At 43.4% G+C, this 21,527-nt stretch overlaps 1 protein-coding gene across 6 annotated transcripts in view; it reads left to right on the top strand.

Moving 5' to 3' along the window:
- Positions 1 to 21,527, top strand: part of PAM (peptidylglycine alpha-amidating monooxygenase) — a 214,696-nt gene that overhangs the window by 172,694 nt on the left and 20,475 nt on the right. For all 6 annotated transcript variants that reach the window (XM_056537530.1, XM_056537532.1, XM_056537527.1 and 3 more), the window contains 5 exons: positions 2,867 to 2,996; positions 4,831 to 4,947; positions 5,399 to 5,471; positions 7,648 to 7,852; positions 8,241 to 8,441. In XM_056537530.1, coding sequence (XP_056393505.1) covers positions 2,867 to 2,996; positions 4,831 to 4,947; positions 5,399 to 5,471; positions 7,648 to 7,852; positions 8,241 to 8,441 — 726 coding nt within the window. The remainder of the gene's footprint in view (positions 1 to 2,866; positions 2,997 to 4,830; positions 4,948 to 5,398; positions 5,472 to 7,647; positions 7,853 to 8,240; positions 8,442 to 21,527) is intronic.

The following is a 21,527-nucleotide window of genomic DNA, read 5'->3' as shown; positions in this document are numbered from 1 at the left end:
TAATAAATAAGGGGAATAGGAATAAATAAGATAAAAAGGCCATTAATAGCCGGAAGGCAATGAAAAAGGGAGGTATGAGTATGCAATGAAGATTTTATCTGAAAGAAAAAATATAAAAGGATGCCATGAGAATAAAAATCATAATAGCCACAGGATGGCGCTGTAAAACAGGCAATGGGAATAAGAACCTGAAATGACGATACAACGGAATTGTGAAGCGGTTTGAATGCGCGCCAACAGCTGATCGTCAGCGGAGGCGTGTTCTCGCGAGACCCGGCAATGGCTGGGGTCGGCAAGCAACTGTGAAGAGAGCGCGAGGCAGTGACGCAGTAAAGAAAAAACAAGAAAAAAGGTAAGAAATACAGCAAAAAAGATGGACACTATATGAAAATGACTGGAAAAATATATACATATTCATAAGAATGGAAAATAAGGATGACAATAAGAAATAAATATATGAAGTAAAAGAACAGACAATATGTACCCAAAACAGGGAGATACAATAATAATGAGAAACAAAATTCTTTAGTAAGAAAAAATATATACAAATAAAAAGGGAAATTGATAAATTAAAACAGAGAATAATGGAGGAAAAAATAACAGTACTTATCTTGGCAAGTAGCAGCAAAGAAGAGGAAGGACGTCATCTACACTCTCCTTATATCACCTATGTACCTGATGCTGATTGGCTATTCTGTATGCCTCATTTGCATATTAGCTGAATCACTTGTTTTTTCTTCTGTATACCTGTTTTAATCCTTGCTGCTATGGCCAATGTAGTAAAGAAGAGTTAAGCATAATGTTCGTCGCCGTCCTGTAATAAAATTGGGTATGTATAAAGGAACATGCAGTTTAATAATAGATTTATGCGGTAAATCTCAATGTGAGTACTGAACAGATACCAAAATACAGAAGTATATTATGTAGAATAGAAATAGAGCACTGGGAAATACACATAGATCCCAGTTACTCACTATACTAACCACAGTTACTCATCACACCTCCATCGCATTTTGCCACAAGGGCTTTGTCTAGGATTCAGGGAATCTGTCAAATGGGTATGAACTTAATTTTAATAATGGAAATGACTTAGGTGATAGGGATTATAGTCAGTGGGTGTGAATTTTGTAAACTGAGTGGCTTGTATGCCTAATACACACCTCCTGACTGTGTACTCCTACCTATTACCTGATATTCACTCCCATTATTAAAACTAAGTTTACGCCCATCTGACTAATTGCCTGAATTGTCAAACTATAAAACCCCATATCAGAGGAACAAAAGGGTGTATCAAGAAACTTTAAAACAACAAAAAAGTGTGTAATCAGGACACCCAAGCTATTTGGTGAAAATAATTTTGGGAATGTCTACAGGTCCTCTCTAAGCCTTGCAATTACAGAATTATATTCACAATAATGAGCATTAGGTGTCCTCTTGTGAGAAGTCTCATAGTATTTTATTGCTTCCATAGATGGGATAAAGATGTTTATATGGCAGAATTCCAGAGATGTGGAATGCAATTTTTTCCCAGTGTTCCCTTTTAGAGCCCTTGGAAAGCTAAACTAATTTATGCAGACTAAAGTAATCAACAGCCGAGCTGCGAGGTTCACTACGAGCCAATTTACTGTAAGTTCGCTCAACTCTATTCACTTTCTCAAATGCCTCTGCCTTAATAAGGGTAGATGAACAGGGATCACACCATGATATGGCCGTATGGAATGTGAAAGGAGTGAATAAGGCAATTTTTGTCCATCCACTGTAAATTTAATGGGTTTGCCGTGAAGATACGTATTGGCCTTTATTACCAACCAAGGCCAAAACCGTGACCTTCTGGTCTCTATTTAATGGTATATGTTCAGGTGTACAGTTTTTTGGCCCACTCTAAAGACATAGTACATTTAAAATGCAAGGTAGACATTTTCCTGCAAAATGATCCCTAATAGAATTCAAAAAATGAATGGCGAAATTGCATGTTTTCCATTTTACCAGCAAAAAGAGAATTAATAAAATTTAAGCAGTAAGATAAATGATGACTTTAAAAAGTACAACCTGTACAACAAAAACAAGCTCTCCTATGGCTTTGTCTATGGAAAAATAAAAAAAGTTACGGCATTTGGAATGCAACAATGGAAAAACTGGCATTAATCCCAAAAGGCATGCCAGGGTGAGGGGTTAAAATCAGTTGCATATCACAACTGTAAATCTGTCCCAACCACTGATGACCCGTCCTGATAGCTCTCATTTTGGGTCATCAGACCTATGGTCACGTCAGGACTTGTGGCCTTAACACAGATGCAAAACTGTGTCTGCATTACATTAGTGTGAAGCCAGGCTAAAGTCTCTCACAATACTACAATGGCAAAGAAAGCCAGTTAGGAAATTTACCGAGTTGAACAAAGTTACCGCAGATTTCGTCCCATAATCAACAATTTTCATGAAACCAAGACCAAAACAACCAATCACTACTCAGCTTTCATATCTTAACAAGCTCAGGTGTAATCAAAACTGAGCTGTGATTGGTTGTTATGGGGAGACCGTTTTGGTTTCAGGTAAATTGATTAATATGGAACTTTTGAGTTAATTGATTTTGGGTGATTTTCTGAAAATTTTCTGAGCTTATAAAACATGGGCATCAGATCATCCATTATCCTGTCAAGTCCCAATATTGCCCAATTGAAGGGACATTTCTGTTTATAAATATTTACCTAAAATGTCAAATTAGCAAATATCCTGGACCTTTGGTAGCTACACTAGCTAACTGCTTTTGTATTTACAAGCTGTATCTGCAGACCAAGCAGGGTACATTGTGAGCCGGTGGTATGACATGTAATGTGAACCTTATTCAAGCTCCTTTTTTTGCTTTCAGATTATCACTTGGAGGAAGACACTGACTGGCCGGGAATAAACTTAGAAATAGGGCAGGTGTCAGGGCTAGCTCTGGATCCCAACAACAACCTGGTTATATTTCACAGAGGTGACCATGTCTGGGATGACAAGTAAGTAATGTGACGTGTAGGGAAATGGATTCTCTTTTTTGAGTAGTTGTCATTTTTCCGATCAGTTTGAGAACAAAAACCCTACTGGAAAAAATATACATGTCATAAATCTATACATAAACACTGCGGCAAGGCATAAAAGAACATCTGGTGCCGTTATAGTCAAGACTGTATACTTTTATTATGTCTTCCAAATATATATATATATATATGTATAAAAACTTAAAGATGCTCCTAGATGTCAGTGACTCACCGTAGGTTTAGCATAAGAGCGTACAATGATGAATTACTTAAATGGACAATGGTATATAAAAACGTGTTACATCATCGTCTGGATATCTTCTTAGGGTGTATAAACCTTTACATTTTGCTATGATTGAGCAAGTATCGAATAACAGAAGCTTTAGTTAAAGGCAGTGGAAATTTATAATCTTTAAGGCCAGATGTATGTGAAAATAGGGAATTTTGGGTCACTTAAAGGGGTACTCCAGTATTTAATTTTTTTGTTGTATTTTTCTGGGGTGCTGCTAAAAATTAAACATTACTTATTTACCCCAGTACTGGCTGCTCCCAGTCCAGCAATCTCTGGTTCCCCACTGCTTCCAAGATGACGTTTGCAGAACTTGCCTGCTCAGCCAATCATTAGCCAAGTGTGGGGGGGGGGGGGGGGGGTCCTGCTTCAATTTGTTGTCTCAGAAAGCTAAAAATGAGGAGCAGCAGGTGCTGGATGTTGACGGACCAGGAGCTGTGGGGGACCAGGGTTCTTATTTATTTTCACTTTTAGGAGCCCCCCAGCAACATAAAAAAGGAATCCCAGAATACCCTTTTAAAGATCTTGTGAGAGGGTACGTACGCATGTGCGTATTTTCTGCTGCAGATTTGCTGTAGCAGATTTTGCTACTCACTGAAGTCAATGGACAGCAAGATCTGCGGCAGGTTTGCAGCAAATATAAGCACATGTGAATGTATGCAGAGAAAGTGTTGTGTATTCTTATAGAAACTAACCCTTCTGTCTACAGGCCATGTCTGTTATTCCCATTCGCCTGAGTGGGACAGAGCTGTAGTACCAGATACAGCCCATGGACAAGAGGAAATATAGGGCCCCCTATCCGCTTTCATGTTGTTCGTGGTTCACATGGTTCATCGCATCGCAACTGAGGTGCAGCCATGATGAATTAACTTTTGCCACAAATTAAGGTTTTCACAGATGAAACATTTCAAACGTATATCTCCTATTAAAACTGCATTGCCAAAAACCACTTCACAAAACTTTGGCAGCAATAATAATTCATGCATTTTTTCTGATTTTAAAATGTAAAAATAAAAATGCAAAAAAAAAGCAGTGTGAACCCAGTCTAATGTGTTAAATGATGTACAGTACCTTCATTAGATTGCTCGCTTTATGAGAACTGCTTAGAGTAGACTAGTTTTAAAACCTTGACTTCTGCGCCCTCTGGTGGATTAAATGTAGAACTGCAGCAGTGGTCTTTTACATTACAGGCATCAGGATGTTTAGTTCCTATTAGTAGAGGGAAGACTTGTTACCCTTTTATAATATTAATATTAGTAATAATGTAGGTTACAGCAGTTTCACATGATGGAGGATGCTTCATCAGATGTCCATCATCAGGGTCCACTGTTTGTGGTAGTAGGGTATGCACACTGCCTCTCCATACATACTCTAGGTGACTGCTGTAGAGGCAGTCTGCATACCCTACTGTGAAGAGTTGTATTATAGTAAAATGTCTTTTAATAGTTCACATTGTGATAAAAAAAAAAAAAAAATATTATATTGAATGTCTTTCAGTTATTTAACACTTTATTTTGGTTACAGCTCATTTGACAGAAAGTTTGTTTATCAACAACGAGGGATTGGACCTATTGAAGAGGGCACCATCCTGGTGGTGAATCCAAACAGCTCTGCCATTCTGCAGTCCACTGGCAAGAACCTGTATGTTGATTGAGACCTGTATTTCTGTCTGTTGTTTATAGCCTTACATAACATATCACTCAACTGCTGGTCATGAATCTATCCCATTATTTTGTCCAAGAGACCAATACATGACCAAATTTTGTTGGTGAATAGATCTGTTGTGGGATGTAATCGGATATATATCCTATAAATGGCAAATACCAAATAGCCAGACATTACATTAGAATAACCTGCCCAAGCCAAAACACATTTTAGCCAGGTCTAGGAGCGAACAACCCATTGGCTCAGTTTTATAAGTCTGTCTGGGACAATGGCTGTAGTTGTAGGCTGACTACTTTGGCAATCTCTTCTTAGGTGGAAATTTTTTTATTTATTTTTTCTCATAGAAATAATCAGTTCTGTCCACTATATTCTGATTACTCTATTACTACTAACTACATCTTGACATGTTTTTTTTTTTCTTTCTTAGATTTTATCTGCCCCATGGGTTAACAGTTGATACAGATGGCAACTTTTGGGTCACTGATGTTGCCCTTCACCAGGTACAGTATAATTGTGGAAACGTAGAATGAATATATATACATATATAATATATACATACAAAGCAGCTCAATCGCGCCCCCTTTTCAGGAGCTTTCCCTAATAGTCAGTGTTTCTCAGACGCACACACACATATTGTAAATAGTGAAAATGCTTTCAGGACATAAATGTGTTCTCTATGATCTTATAACCAAGCATTTTGCACTGAACACAGGATGTGCTCTGGCTGTTTAAGCTAAATGTTTGCATTTGATATACATTGAGGCAGATACAGTTAAGTTTTTACAATGGGAGTTGATGGCCAACATATGCTGCTGTATGACTACAGAGTGATATGCACTAAACCTCTTGAAGAATGCCCATCAAAAGATGGTCTTAATTTATTTTTTCAGCCATACTGTATATGTATCCATTAATAAGCAGTACCAAACAGAATCCCACAGAGCCCATTCAGCTTGGTAAAAGGCTGTGCCTAGCTTGGACAGTTATGATTGGTGAATATGTGCAACAGCTCTTAAGATCGGCCTTTGGAGCATTGATTTTTAATTGCTGTTTATTGAATGTTGTTGCCAACCAGTGGCATTGGATACATGACCCCAAAGCTGATGTTTGCTAAATATATTACTGTTGGAAAGTACTTCCTACAACCCACTGTATATGTATGACATGGTGATGGAGCAAAGCCCTCATACAGATGACTTCCTGCTGATATAACCAAGATCGTTGGCAGCTCAGATCCATAACATTCAATCTTAGATGCCATGGTCTTTTGCATCTAAGGAGATTAAGCAAGGGATCCCTTTATCACCCCATCTCCCACACCACGACCCCCATCCTGATACGATCACATGGCAGCAATATTTGTACACCAATCAAAGCTTTTTAGGACACCTTCTGAGCATTAGACATAATCTATTGCAATACGGAAGTGATAACAAGATTAAGTCCGCCTCTTTTTTTTTTATTCATTTGTTTTCTTAATGCAAAAATAAGCAACATTTGGTTGCTACTCAGAGAAAGATAAGTCCATCAGATGGCGTTTCTGCTTCTTCACACTGAGGAATTGGGGCGGAAATCATGCTGAAGATTTCCGCCCCAAAACACAGTTTTTTTTCCGCTCAGAATTAGCAGAGATTTCGTGCGGAATTCGCGCGGAAATGCAGGTTTCATGTGGAGGAGGAGTATCAAGTATTTCTATTCATAAATTATTTTTTTTCATGCGGAAATTCCGTGCCAATTCCGCGCGGATTCCACGTGGAAATGCTTCTGACTGAAAAAAAATAATAACATTGATCTCTATGGGAGAACGACGCTGATTCCGCCTGAAAGAAAGAACAGACTTCAAGCGGAACAGACTTCCTCGGCAGAATTCTGCTTGAGGAAATTCCTCAGTGTGAACTGAGGGGCAGAAATTCTGCACAGCTCTAAGGGGGTTTTCACTGCTGAAGGATTTGGAGAGGAAAAAGCGAGCAGAATTACTCGTGGAAATTCCTCTCCAATTCCTCAGTGTGAACATACCCTAAGGTTACTCCACTGGAAAACTTTTTTTTTATTTATTTTTTTTTTTTTTACATCAACTGGTGCCAGAAAGTTAAACAGATTTGTAAATGACTTCTATTTAAAAATCTTAATCCTTCCAGTACTTTTCAGCTGCTGTATGCCCCAGAGGAAGTTCTTTTGCTTTTGAATTTCCTTTTTGTCTGACAGCAATGGACAGTTCCTAAAATGGACAGTGGTTTCAGCAGAGAAGCACTGTGGTCAGACAGAAAAGAAATTAAAAAAGAAAAGAACTTCCTGTGGAACATATAGCAGCTGCTAAGTACAGGAAGGATTAAGATTTTTTAAAAGAAGTTTTTTACAAATATGTTTAACTTTCTGGCACCAGTTGATTCAAAAAAAAGTTTTCCAGTGGAGTACCCCTTTAATATTTTAACATCAGCAAGTTGTCTTGACCACATCTACATGCCTAAATGCATTGAGTTGCTGCCATGTGATTGCCTGATTAGCTTCTTGTATTAACAAGCAATTGAACATGTGCATCTAATATAGTGACCAGTGAGTGTATATTCCCTGATTTAAAATGAAGTAACTAGTGTATATTCTGTAATATTGTATGTTGTCTTCAATCATTGGTACTGCAACTAGTAAGACATAATGCCATATTTATTTTTATTAAAGGTTTTCAAGATTGGGCCTCATGGCGTGCTGCTTTTAACACTGGGGGAAGCTTTTCAGCCTGGCAATGACCAAAGGCATTTCTGTCAGCCAGCTGATGTTGCAGTAGATCCCATAACCGGGAACTTCTTTGTAGCTGACGGTTATTGCAATAGTAGAATTATACAGTATTCACCCAATGGGAAGTTTATCATGGAGTGGGGAAAAGGTAAGCTTTGTGAGTGCAGCAAAGTGTATATATAAAGGGGTACTCCACTGGCCAGCGTTCGAATCATTTAGTTCCGAATGCTGTGTACCCACTGCGGGGGTCAGCCATGCCCCCTCGTGACATCACACCCCTCAATGCAAGTCTATAGGAGGGGGGTCATAGACTTGAATTGAGGGGGCATGGCGTGATGTCACGAGGGGGGTGTGGCCAACCACCGCAGCAGGTACACAGAGTTAGGAACTAAATGTTCGAACGCTGGCCAGTGGAGTGCCCCTTTACCCTTTCTTCTCACAGTAAAACTTTTTTCTAGTTGTGAAGTGTTTGGGATTCTTCTTGACTCTTTTGGAGGAATTTATACAATGAATTTTTTTTTTTGTTTTTTTTACAGAACCATCTTTCAGGATTGCTAAACCTGGTGAATTCCGTATTCCACATAGTCTCGCTATGATACCCGATCAAGGGCAGTTGTGTGTGGCTGACAGAGAAAATGGACGAATTCAATGTTTTCAAGCAGAGACTGGACGTTTTGTCAAAGAAATCAAACACAAAGAATTTGGATCAGAAGTTTTTGCAGTCTCTTATATTCAAGGTAATTTATATCAATATTATCTTTTGCACTAATAGTTACTTATTTGTATTGAAAAAATGTATTTATGAACATCAGAACAGAAAACATGACTAAATGTTTCTTATAAAATGAGTAAATGTGCATTAGGTGGTTGTTGTCCAAATATTGGACAGTTATAACCCCTAGTCTCTCTACTAAACATGTGCGTCTGTGCAAAGCATACATATTAACCCCATAAGGACCAAGGGCATACCTGTACGCCCGTGGGAATCCGATCACCGCCGCTCGCCGGGTGGGAAGCGGACCGGGATGCCTGCTGAAATAATTCCTGAGACCCCACATGTCAGCTATCGCTGCAAATCGCCGATCAATTCAGATCAGCGATTTGCGGCAATTCCGGGTAAATCGGGTCACCAGTGACCCGGAAAAAAACGGGTGATTGGTGCAGTCCGAGTGCCACCTCACAATTGGCGTGATTAGTCGGCCAGACCGGCCGACCAATCACCCATCCTGCTGGGCGGCATCGATGGGGCATCGGCGGTGGAGGGAGGGTATGATCGGCAGTCGGGGGGTGTGGGGGAGGCTTACCCGGGGCCGGTGTGGCGGCGGTCCCAGCGGCTACGGTCCCGGCTGTCTTCTGCGGAGGGATCTTACAGCAGGAGGTAAGTGCTGTTTCCCTCCTGCTGTTGCCTAGCAACAACTCCCAGTATGCACAGCCAAAGGGCATGCTGGGAGTTGTAGTTTTGCAACAGCTGGAGGCACAACTGCAACTCCCAGCATGCCCTTTGGCTGCCTGGACATGCTGGGAGTTGTAGTTATGAAAAATTGTGCCTCCAGCTGTTGCATAACTACAACTCCCACCATCCATGGACAGCCAAAGGCTGCATGCTGAGAGTTGTAGTTTTGCAACAGCTGAAGACACACTGGTTGTGAAACACAGAGTTTGTTACCTAACTCAGTGTTTCGCAACCAATGTGCCTCCAGCTGTTGCAAAATTACAACCCCCAGCATACATTGACAGACCGTACATGCTGGGAGTTGCAGTTTTGCAACAGCTAGAGCAGTGTTTCCCAATCTTTTTTTCGCGGGGCACCCCTACCGTGGTTGACGAGCAACAAAAAAAAAAGGAAAGGAAAAACCGCATTGCACTATATATGTACAGCAACTCACAGATGACGTCTTCTCTAATCAGCATTGTTCCCTTCTCTTCTCCATCTAGTCTGGGCCATCAACACGATTTCTTCCAGCCACAATTCTTTACCGTTAAACCTGCAAAACAATCCTATTAGGCTCTGCACTTTTACTTACATGGGTGACAGAGGGGTGTAGAGGAGTGTACATGAGTGACAGAGGGGTGTACATGGGTGACAGGGGTGTAGAGGAGTGTACATGGGTGACGGGTGTAGAGGGGTGTACATGGGTGACAAAGGGGTGTAGAGGAGTGTACATGGGTGACAGGGTGTAGAGGAGTGTACTTTGGTGACAGAGGAGTGTACATGGGTGACAGAGGGGTGTAGATGGGTGACAGAGGGGTGTAGAGGAGTGTACATGGGTGACGGGTGTAAAGGAGTGTACATGGGTGACAGGGGTGTAGAGGAGTGAACATGGGTGACAGAGGGGTGTACATTGGTGACAGGAGTGTACATGGGTGACAGAGGGGTGTAGAGGAGTGTACATGGGTGGCAGAGGGGTTTAGAAAAGTGTACATGGGTGACAGGGGTGTACATGGGGGACAGAGGGGTGTAGAGGAATGTACATGGGTGATAGATGGGTGTACATGGGTGACAGAGGTGTATAGAGGAGTATACATGGGTGACAGAGGGGTGTAGAGTAGTGTACATGGATGATAGATGGGTGACAGAGGGGTGTAGAAGAGTGTACATGGGTGACGGGTGGAGAGGAGTGAACATGGGTGACAGAGGGGTGTACATTGGTGACAGGAGTGTACATGGGTAATAGAGGGGTGTAGAGGAGTGTACATGGGTGACAGGGGTGTAGAGGAGTGTACATGGGTGACAGGGATGTAGAGGAGTGTACATGGGTGACAGAGGGGTGTAGAGGAGTGTACATGGGTGATAGATGGGTGTACATGGGTGACAGAGGAGTGTAGAGGAGTATACATGGGTGACAGAGGGGTGTAGAAGAGTGTACATGGGTGACAGGGGTGGAGAGGAGTGAACATGGGTGACAGAGGGGTGTACATTGGTGACAGGAGTGTACATGGGTAACAGAGGGGTGTAGAGGAGTGTACATGGGTGACAGGGGTGTAGAGGAGTGTACATGGGTGACAGAGGGGTGTAGAGGAGTGTACATGGGTGATAGATGGGTGTACATGGGTGACAGAGGAGCGTAGAGGAGTATACATGGGTGACAGAGGGGTGTAGAAGAGTGTACATGGGTGACAGGGGTGGAGAGGAGTGAACATGGGTGACAGAGGGGTGTACATTGGTGACAGGAGTGTACATGGGTGACAGAGGGGTGTAGAAGAGTGTACATGGGTGACAGAGGGGTGTAGAAGAGTGTACATGGGTCACAGAGGGGTGTAGAAGAGTGTACATGGGTGACAGAGGGGTGTAGAAGAGTGTACATGCGTGACAGAGGGGTGTAGAAGAGTGTACATGGGTGACAGAGGGGTGTAGAGGAATATACATGGGTGACGGGTGTAGAGGGATGTTCATGGGTAATGAGTGTAGAGGAGTGTACATAGGTGGTAGATGGATGCACATGGGTGACAGAGGGTGTAGAGGAGTGTACCCGTGTGACAGAGGGGTGTACATTGGTGATAGAGGGGTGTAGGGGGTGACAGGGGTGTAGGGAGGTGTACATGCGTGACAGATGGGTGTAGAAGAGTGAACATGGGTGACGGGGGCATAGGGGGTGACAGAAGGGTGGACAGAGTGACAAGGTGGTAAAAGAGGGGTGGACAGGGGTGGACAAAGGGACAGAGGGGTAAATAGGGGTGGACAGGGGTGACAGAGGGGTAAATAGGGGTGGACAGGGGTGACAAGGATGTGGTCAGAGGGGTGGACAAAGGAGGGTGAACATGGGTGACAGGGATGGACATGGATCACAGGAGGGCGGACAAGGGTGAGAATGGTGTAAAAGAGGGGTGGACAGGAGTGACAGAGGGGTGGACTGGGTTGACAAAGGGATAGGGGGTGAACATGGGTGACTGGGTAGACTGCGGGGGTGGATGGGTGGGTGAACATGGGTGACAGGGATGGACAGGGGGTGGACATGGGTGACTGGAGGGACATGGATGACAGAGGGGGTGGACATGGATGACAGAGGGGGTGGACATGGATGACAGAGGGGGTGGACATGGATGACAGGAGGGTGGACACACTGACGGGGGGGTGGACATGGGTGACAAGAATGGACAGGGGGGTTGACATGGATGACAGGGGGGTTGACATGGATGACAGGGGGGGTGGACATGGATGACGGGGGGGTGGACATGAGTGATGGGGGGATGGACATGGGTGACGGGGGGGATCGACATGGGTGACAGGGATGGACACAAGGCGGACATGGATGACAGGAGGGTGGACGTGGGTGACGGATGGACACAAGGCGGACATGGGTGACAGGGAGGTGGACAAGGCGGACATGGATGACAGGAGTGTGGACGTGAGTGACAGGGGGGTGGACATGGATGACAGGAGGGTGGATATGTGTGACGGGCGGTGGACATAGATTACAGGAGGGTGGACATGGGTGACAGGGGGGTGAACATGGATGACATGATGGTGGACTTGGGTTGGGGGGGGGGTTGGACAGAGTTGAGAAGGGGTAACAGAGGGAAGGAGTGGAAAAGGGTACAGTACCTTAAGCAAGCCGGCACGGGAATCCGGCGCAGCTTGCAGTTCCATGGCACAGGAAGGTGCATCTTGCAGTTTGTTCCACAGCATTCAGGGCACCATTTTTGGCTCACTGGGCCGCACGTGGGAGGGAGACGCTGGGGGACACTGTGTGCGCAAGCAGGCTTCCCTTCCCTCCTGCAGCGCTGTGAGTCATAGGCGCGCAGGCCGGAGCATTTAAAAAAAATAAAAAATTCACGGCAAAATCCCGCGGCACCACGGGGCAGGGCACCGCGGTTGGTAATCACTGAGCTAGAGGCACACTGGTTGTGAAACACTGAGTTAAGTGACAAACTCTCAGTGTTTTGCAACCAGTGTGCCTCCAGCTGTTGCATAACTACAACCCCCAGCATGCACAGACAGCCAAAGGGCATTCTGGGAGTTGTAGTTTTGCAACAGCTGGAGGTTTGAACCCCCCCCCCCCCCTACAGGTACATTCACATGGGCAGGGGTTTACAGCAAGTTTCTCGCTGCAACTTTAACCACTTAAGGACCAGGCCATTTTTCACTGTAGGACCAGAGCGTTTTTTGCACATCTGACCACTTTCACTTTAAGCATTAATAACTCTGGAATGCTTTTACCTTTCATTCTGATTCCCAGATAGTTTTTTCGTGACATATTCTACTTTATGTTAGTGGTAAAATTTTGTCTATACTTGCATCATTTCTTGGTGAAAAATTCCAAAATTTGATGAAAAAATTGAAAACTTTGCATTTTCTAACTTTGAAGCTCTCTGCTTGTAAGGAAAATAGACATTCCAAATAAATTATATTTTGATTCACAAACACAATATGTCTACTTTATGTTTGCATTAGAGATGAGCGAACTTACAGTAAATTCGATTCGTCACGAACTTCTCGGCTCGGCAGTTGATGACTTATCCTGCATAAATTAGTTCAGCTTTCAGGTGCTGACGGTGGGCTGGAAAAGGTGGATACAGTCCTAGGAAAGATTCTCCTAGGACTGTATCCACCTTTTCCAGCCCACGGGAGCACCTGAAAGCTGAACTAATTTATGCAGGATAAGTCATCAACTGCCGAGAAGTTCGTGACGAATCAAATTTACTGTAAGTTCGCTCATCTCTAGTTTGCATCATAAAGTTGACATGTTTTTACTTTTGGAAGACATCAGAGGGCTTCAAAGTATAGCAGCAATTTTTCACAAAATTTTCTAAATCAGAATTTTTCAGGGACCAGTTCAGGTTTGAAGTGGATTTGAAGGGCCTTCATATTAGAAATGCCCCACAAATGACCCCATTATAAAAACTGCACCCCTCAAAGTATTCAAAATGACATTCAGTAAGTGTGTTAACCCTTTAGGTGTTTCACAGGAATAGCAGCAAAGTGAAGGAGAAAATTCAAAATCTTGATTTTTTTACACTCGCATGTTCTTGTAGACCCAATTTTTGAATTTTTACAAGGGGTAAAAGGCAAAAAATGGTCTCAAAATTTGTAACCCAATTTCTCTCGAGTAAGGAAATACCTCATATGTGTATGTCAAGTGTTTGGCGAGTGCACTAAAGGGCTCAGAAGGGAAGGAGCAACAATGGGATTTTGGAAAGTGAGTTTTTCTTAAATGGTTTTTAGGGGGCATGTCACATTTAGGAAGCCCCTATGGTGCCAGGACAGCAAAAACCTCCCCACATGGCATACTATTTTGGAAACTGCACCCCTTAAGGAACGTAACAAGGGGTACGGTGAGCTTTAACGCCCCACAGGTGTTTGACGACTTTTCGTTAAAGTTGAATGTGTAAATGAATTTTTTTTTTCACTAAAATGCTGGTTTTCCCCCAAATTTAACTTTTTTACATGGGGTAATAGGAGAAAATGCCCCCAAAAATTTGTAACCCCCATCTCTTCTGAGTATGGAAATACCACATGTGTGGACGTCAAGTGCACTGTGGGCGCACTACAATGCTCAGAAGAGAAGGAGTCACATTTTCAAATTTTGCTGAAATGGGGGGGGCATGTCACATTTAGGAAGCCCCTTTGGTGCCAGAACAGCAAACCCCCCCCCCCCCCCCCCCCCACATGGCATACCATTTTGGAAACTGCACCCCTCAAGGAACATAACAAGGGGTACAGTGAGTCTTAACACCCCACAGGTGTTTGATAAATGTTCATTAAGTGGGATGTGAAAAGGAAAAATTTGATTATTTTTTTTATACTAAAATGCTGAGGTTACCCCAAATTTTTCATTTTCACAAGTGGTAAAAGGAGAAAATGTCATCGTAAATTTGTAGATACATTTATTTGGAGTAAGGACATACTTCATATCTTGATGCAAGCAGCTCTGAGGGTGCACACCAGGTTTTGGAGGAGCAGGAGGGCAGTCAGGGTCCTTGAGCTTTTTTATTGCTGCCTATAGAGCCATAACAGCGGGACCCCCCCCCCCCCCTCAAGGGGCATTACATGGGGTAAATAACTGGGGTACACTAAATAACTAAAATGGGGTACAGTGGGACATAAAATTATAAAACAGATTATGTTCCCAGAATGATGACCCAGAGCATAGCCAAAACTAAAAAATATGCCCACCCCAAACCCTATGCTCTGAATCATCATTCTGGAAATGTGATGTGTGTGGCCGTCCCTAACCTGTTGCCTCAAATGCGCACCCCGCTCAGGTGGAGAGAGAGCGTTGCGCATTTGAGGCAACATAAAAAAGTCCCCGATGACAGTAACTCGGTGACCCATGACCCATTTTTGGAAAAAATATCCCCAGAGGTCTTAACGTTTTTTTTTTTTTTTTATAAAAGTGTTTTTTGTACAATTTAGTGGTTTTATGGGGTTGAAATTTGCAATGTACTCTGGACTTGGTACATTGGGGTCAAATTATGGAAAATTAAAATGAAAAGGGAAAATTTAGTACTGCATGGAAGTGTGATACTCCCTGAAGCAGTTTTTAATGCAGAGGCCCGGATGATCGGGGCAAGTGTCACATTTAGTGGTGGTGTCCTTCCGAATCCCCTCCTGTAACACACTCTGCATCTTTTCTGGGTTCATCCCTTCTTTCCAGTGTGGGGGACTTCACCTGGAAAGTGTTGGCCTGGGACGATCCTGGCACCTATTACTTCAGTTCCTTGGGAAGTCCGGCCTGCTCTTTCCCGGTCACCAAAGATCAGGACCTTTAGGACTTCTTCTTGGAACTTAAGGTATGTCCCTGTGTTGCCAGCGTTCTGGTACCGTACAAAAGAGTTGTACATGGCAACCTGTACCAAGTAGACCGCAACTTTTTTGTACCATACACAAGTTTTCCGCATGGCCATGTATGGCTTGAGGACTTGATCAGTAAGATCAACTCCCCCCATAACCCATTGTAGTCCAGAATACAATCGGGCTTGAGGACCGTTGTTGTGGTGCCTCGCACAGGGACAGGTGAGCTGCCGTTACCATGAATAGTGTTCAGCATAAGGACATCCCTCTTATCCTTATACCTGACCAGCAACAGGTTTTCATTGGTAAGGGCACGGGACTCACCCTTGGGCATAGGTGTCTGCAGAAAATTTAGAGGGAGGCCTATCTGGTTTTTCCGCACGGTCCCACAAGCGGATGTGGATCTGGCGGCAAGGGGTGTGAACAGAGGGATGCTGGTATAAAAGTTGTCTACGTACACGTGGTAACCCTTATCCAGCAATTGGTGCACAAGCTCCCAAACGATTTTCCCGCTAACACCCAGAGTGGGGGAACAACTGGGGGTTCAATACGGGAATTTTGTCCCTCATACACTCTAAACTTGTAAGTGTACCCAGAGGTACTCTCACAAAGTTTATAGAGCTTCACGCCATACCGCGACCGCTTCAAGGGAATATACTGGCGGAAGAGGAGTCTCCCCTTAAAACTGATAGGAGACTCATCGACCGAGAGCTCCCTTAGGGGTACGTAGGCCTCCAAAAATTTGGCCCCAAAGTGATCGATGACCGGGCTCACTTTGTAAAGCTGGTCATAGGTGGGATCACTTCGGGGTGGACGTGCCTCATTATCTGCATAATGGAGGCATTTTCGAATGGCCTCCAACCGCCTCCGTGCCATGACCATTCTGTAAAGCGGGGTCTGGTAGAAGATGTCCCCGCTCCAGTACTGCCTGACACTTGGCTTTTTGACCAGGCCCATATGCAGCAAGAGGCCCCAAAATGTCCTCATTTCTGCTGCATCAATGGGCCTGGCCAAAACAGAATCGGGGTGGTGGGCGAGGAACTGCCTGGCGTACAGATTCGTCTGCTCCACCATGTGATTGACAAAACTGTCACTGAAAAAATAACTGAAATAGCAATTTCAGTGAATCCAGAATTGTCAATCCGGATTCCGGAGTCGCCAACAAACTCCGGAACCCGTGGCTGATAACCCTCTGGGGGGCTCCGTTAAACTTGTCTGGGGGGTCGGACTCCTAGTACGAGCGGCATCACCACTCGCACTAGCGCCGGCCACTGGGCCACTATCATGGGGGGTACGTGGCCTCGCCTGGCAGCATCTCCGCCGCCGTACAGGGGACTCATCATCAGTAATAGATGATGAGGAGGACGATGAAGAACACAGGATTTTAGGATCCTTATTGTCCTCGCTGACAGATTCGCCTTTTTTCTACGGTGGTGGGGGAGGGTGCAGGGTGTGTGTGTGTGGGGGGGGGGGCAGGGCAGTATGTAGTGTGTGTTTGGTGTGACTGAATTATATAACGGTGTGTGATTAAAAATCACACACCGTTATATGGGGTAAAAAAAAAAAAGCTGCTGCGGCCAAAAAAGAAGGGGGCAAATCGTAGTGCCCTGAACCCCTAATAGGGCCCGGGTCACACTGAAAAAACTGCAGAGGACCCTTGGGGACCTATTAGGGGGTCAGGGAAGGGGGGGGGGGATTTTAATTTTTTTGCTTTTTTTTTTTTACTTTCACTTTATTTACCCTACCTTTCTCTGGGCTGGATTCTTTCCCTGTTCTATGGGGGCTTCTGATCTCCTGAGGGGCCTCCGATCTCGGCAGAGGGGGTTCCCCGGCGTCCTCCAGCAGCTCTGACCACTGACTGAACTCAGACAGCCGCGAGAGCTGCAGGAGGATGCTGTTAAACCCTCCCCTGCCGGCTGCTATTGGCTGGTCCAGCCAATTGCAGCGATCCTGGGGAGGGTGACGAAATTGCCACCTCCCCATAGATACAGGAGGTGATTGGGGGTGTACCCGTGAACCGCATCACCGGAATCGCAGTAAATCGCAAGTGTGAATTCATTTGATGACCCCCCTGGGCATTTGCGCGGGGTGACTGCTGATCGATATCAGCAGTCACCCCCGTTCGGTCCCCGCCCGGTATGCGTACGTCCTTGGTCCTTAACTACCAGGATGCTTAGACGTACGCGTACGTCCATGGTCCTTAAGCAGTTAAGATGCAGCTAATTTTCTGCTGCAGCTCAAACTCCTTGCAGAAAAGCCGCTGTGTGCCTGTGTGAATGTACCCTAAAAACACTAATAAAACACTAATAAAGTAAAAAACACTACATATACACATACCCCTACACAGTTACCTACCCCCCCCCCCCCCCCAATAAAAATGAAAACTTCTGGTATGGCAGTGTTTCCAAAACGGAGCCTCCACCTGTTGCAAAACAAAAACTCCCAGTATTGCCGGACAGCCATTGACTGTCCAGGTATGCTGGGAGTTTTGCAACAGCTGGAGGCACCCAGTTTGGTTTGGGAATCCCTGGCATAGAGTACCCCTATGTCCACCCCTATGGAAATCCTTTTTTTTTTTCTCCTTTCACCCCTTATGAAAAGGTAAAGTTGGGGTCTACTCCAGCATGTTATTGTAAAAATTTTTTATTTTTTTACACTAACATGCTGGTTTGAGCCCATACTTTTCATTTTCACAAGAGGTAAAAGGAAAAAACAAAAAACAAAATTTGTAATGCAATTTCTCCCGAGTATGGAAATACCCCATATGTGGACGTAAAATGCTCTGCGGGCGCACAACAAAGCTCAGGAGTGAGAGCGCCATGTACATTTGTGGTGATTTGCACAGGGGTGGCTGATTGTTACAGTGGTTCTGACATAAACACAAAGAAAAAAAAAACACCTACATGTGACCCCATTTTGGAAACTACACCCCTCACTGAATGTACGAAGGGGTATAGTGAGCCTTAACACCCCACAGGTGTTTTTAAGAATTTTCGTTAAATTTGGATGTGAAAATGAATTTTTTTTTAACTAAAATGCTGGTGTTTTCCTTTTCACAAGGGATGATAGGAAAAAAAGAAACCCCCCCCCCCCCTTAATTTGTAACACAATTTTTCCTGAGTACGGAAATCCCCGATATGTGGACGTAAAATGCTCTGCGGCCACACAACAAAGCTCAGGAGTGAGCGCGCCATGTACATTTGAGGTGATTTGCACAGGGGTGGCTGATTGTTACAGCGGTTCTGACATATACACACACAAAAATAACCACCCACATTTGACCTCATTTTGGAAACTACACCCCTCACGGAATGTAACAAGGGGTATAGTGAGCCTTAACACCCCACAGATGTTTGAAGAATTTTCGTTAAATTTGGACGTGAAAATTAAAACAATTTTTTTTCACTAAAATGCTGGCGTTAGTCCAAATTTTTCATTTTCACAAGGTGTAAGAGGAAAAAAAGCCCTGCCATAATCTGTAACACAATTTCTTCTGAGTAAGGAAATACCCCATATGTGGATGTAAAGTGCTCTGCTGGTGCACTACAAGGCTTAGAAGAGGAGTGCCATTGGGCTTTTGGAGAGAGAATTTGGCTGGAATTGAAGGCCATGTGCATTTACAAAGCACATGGTGCCAGAACAGTGGAACCCCCCCCCCACATGTGACCCCATTTTGGAAACTACACCCCTCAAGTATTGTAATAAGGGGTGCAGTGAGCATTTACGCCCCACAGGTGTCTGACAGATTTTTGGAAAAGTGGTCCATGAAAATGAAACATTTTATTTTTCATTTGCGCAGCCCACTGTCAAACGCCAGTGGGGTGTAAATGCTCACTGCACGCATTGTTACATTTTGTGAGGGGTGTAGTTTCGGAAATAGAGTCATGTGTGGGGGTCCACTGTTCTGGCACCATGGGGCTTTGTAAATGCACATGGCCCCTGACTTGAATTCCAGTCAAATTCTCTCTCCGACAGCCCAAAGGCACTCCTTCTCTTCTGAGCATTGTAGTTTGCCCGCAGAGCACTTTACATCCACACATGGGATATTTCCATACTCAGAAGAAATGGGTTACACATTTTGGGGGCATTTTCTCCTATTACCTCTTGTAAAATGATAAATTTGGAGAAAAAAAACAGCATTTTAGTGAAAAGATTTTTCATTTACACATCCGACTTGAACGAAAATTTGTTAAACACTTGTGGGGTGTTAAGGCTCACTGTGTCTAAAATAGTATGCCATGTGTTTTGTTTTTGTTTTTTTTTGCTGTTCTGGCACCATAGGGGCTTCCTAAATGGGACATGTCCCCCAAAAACCATTTCAGCAAAATTTGATTTCCAAAAGCCCAATGTGACTCCTTCTCTTCTGAGCATTGTAGTGCACCCGCAGTGCACTTGATGTCCACACATGGGATATTTCCATACTCAGAAGAGATGGGGTTCCACATTTGGTGCGCCATTTTCTCCTATTACCCCTTGTAAAAATATAAAATTTGAGTGAAAACCAGTATTTTAGTGAAAAAAATGTTTTATTTACACATCCAACTTTAACGAAAAGTCGTCAAACACCTGTGGGGTGTTAAGGCTTACTGTACCCCTTGTTACGTTCCTTGAGGGGTGTAGTTTTCAAAATATTATGCCACGTGTTTTTTTTATTTATTTTTTGCTGTTCTGGCACCATAGGAGCTTCCAAATTGCGACATGCCCCCCAAAAACCATTTCAGAAAAACTCACTCTCCAAAATCCTAGTGTCGCTCATTCCCTTCTGAGCCCGCTATTGCGCCCACCGAACACTTTACATCCACATATGAGTTATTTCCTTACTCGAGAGAAATTGGGTTACAAATTTGGGGGGATTTCTTTCCTTCCTTCTTGTAAAAATTAAAAAACTGGGTCTACAAGAACATGCGAGTGGAAAAAAATGAAGATTTTGAATTTTTTCCTTCACTTTGCTGCTATTCCTGTGAAACACCTAAAGGGTTAACACACTTACTGAATGTCATTTTGAATAATTTGAGAGGTGCAGTTTTTATAATGGGGTCATTTATGGGGTATTTCTTATATGAAGGCCCTTCAAATCCACTTCAAAACCTAACTGGTCCCTGAAAAATTACAATTTTGAAAATATTGTGAAAAATTGGAAAATTGCTGCTGAACTTTAAAGCCTGCTGATGTCTTCCAAAAGTAAAAACATGTCAACTTTATGATGCAAACATAAAGTAGACATAATGTAAATGTGAATCAATATATAATTTATTTGGTATGTCTATTTTCCTTACAAGCGGAGAGCTTCAAAGTTAGAAAAATGCTAAATTTTCCAATTTTTCATGAAATTTTAGAATTTTTCATCAAGAAATGATGCAAGTATTGGTGAAAATTTACCATTTTGTTAAAGTAGAATATGTCACGAAAAAACTGTCTGTGAATCAAATTCATTAGTAAAAGCATCCCAGAGCTATTAATGCTTAAAATGACAGTGGTCAGATGTGCAAAAAAATGCTCTGGTCCTTAAAGGGGTACGCCTGTGGAAAACTTTTTTTTTTTAGATCAACAGGTGCCAGAAAGTTAAACAGATCCTTCCAGTACTTTTTAGGGGCTATATACTAAAGAGAAATCCAAAAAAGAAATGCATTTCCTCTGATGTCATGACCACAGTGCTCTCTGCTGACCTCTGCTGTCCATTTTAGGAACTGTCCAGAGCAGAAGAAATTCCCCATAGCAAACATATGCTGCTCTGGACAGCTCCTAAAATGGACAGCTGAGGTCAGCAGAGAGCACTGTGGTCATGACATCAGAGGAAATGCATTTATTTTTTTGATTCCTCTTTAGTATACAGCCCCTAAAAAGTACTGGAAGGATTAAGATTTTTTTTTAATTTATTAATTTTTTTACAAATCTGTTTAAAGGGGCACTCCGGTGGAAAACTGGTGGCAGAAAGTTAAACAGATTTGTAAATTACTTCTATTAAAAAATCTCAATCCTTCCAGTACTTATTAGCTGAATACTACAGAGGAAATTATTTTCTTTTTGGAACACAGAGCTCTCTGCTGAATCACGAGCACAGTGCTCTCTGCTGACATCTCTGTCCATTTTA

The sequence above is a fragment of the Hyla sarda genome, chromosome 1 (assembly GCF_029499605.1).
Source record: "Hyla sarda isolate aHylSar1 chromosome 1, aHylSar1.hap1, whole genome shotgun sequence".
Taxonomy (NCBI): Eukaryota; Metazoa; Chordata; class Amphibia; order Anura; family Hylidae; genus Hyla; species Hyla sarda.
This window is presented reverse-complemented; position numbering and strand designations above follow the sequence as displayed.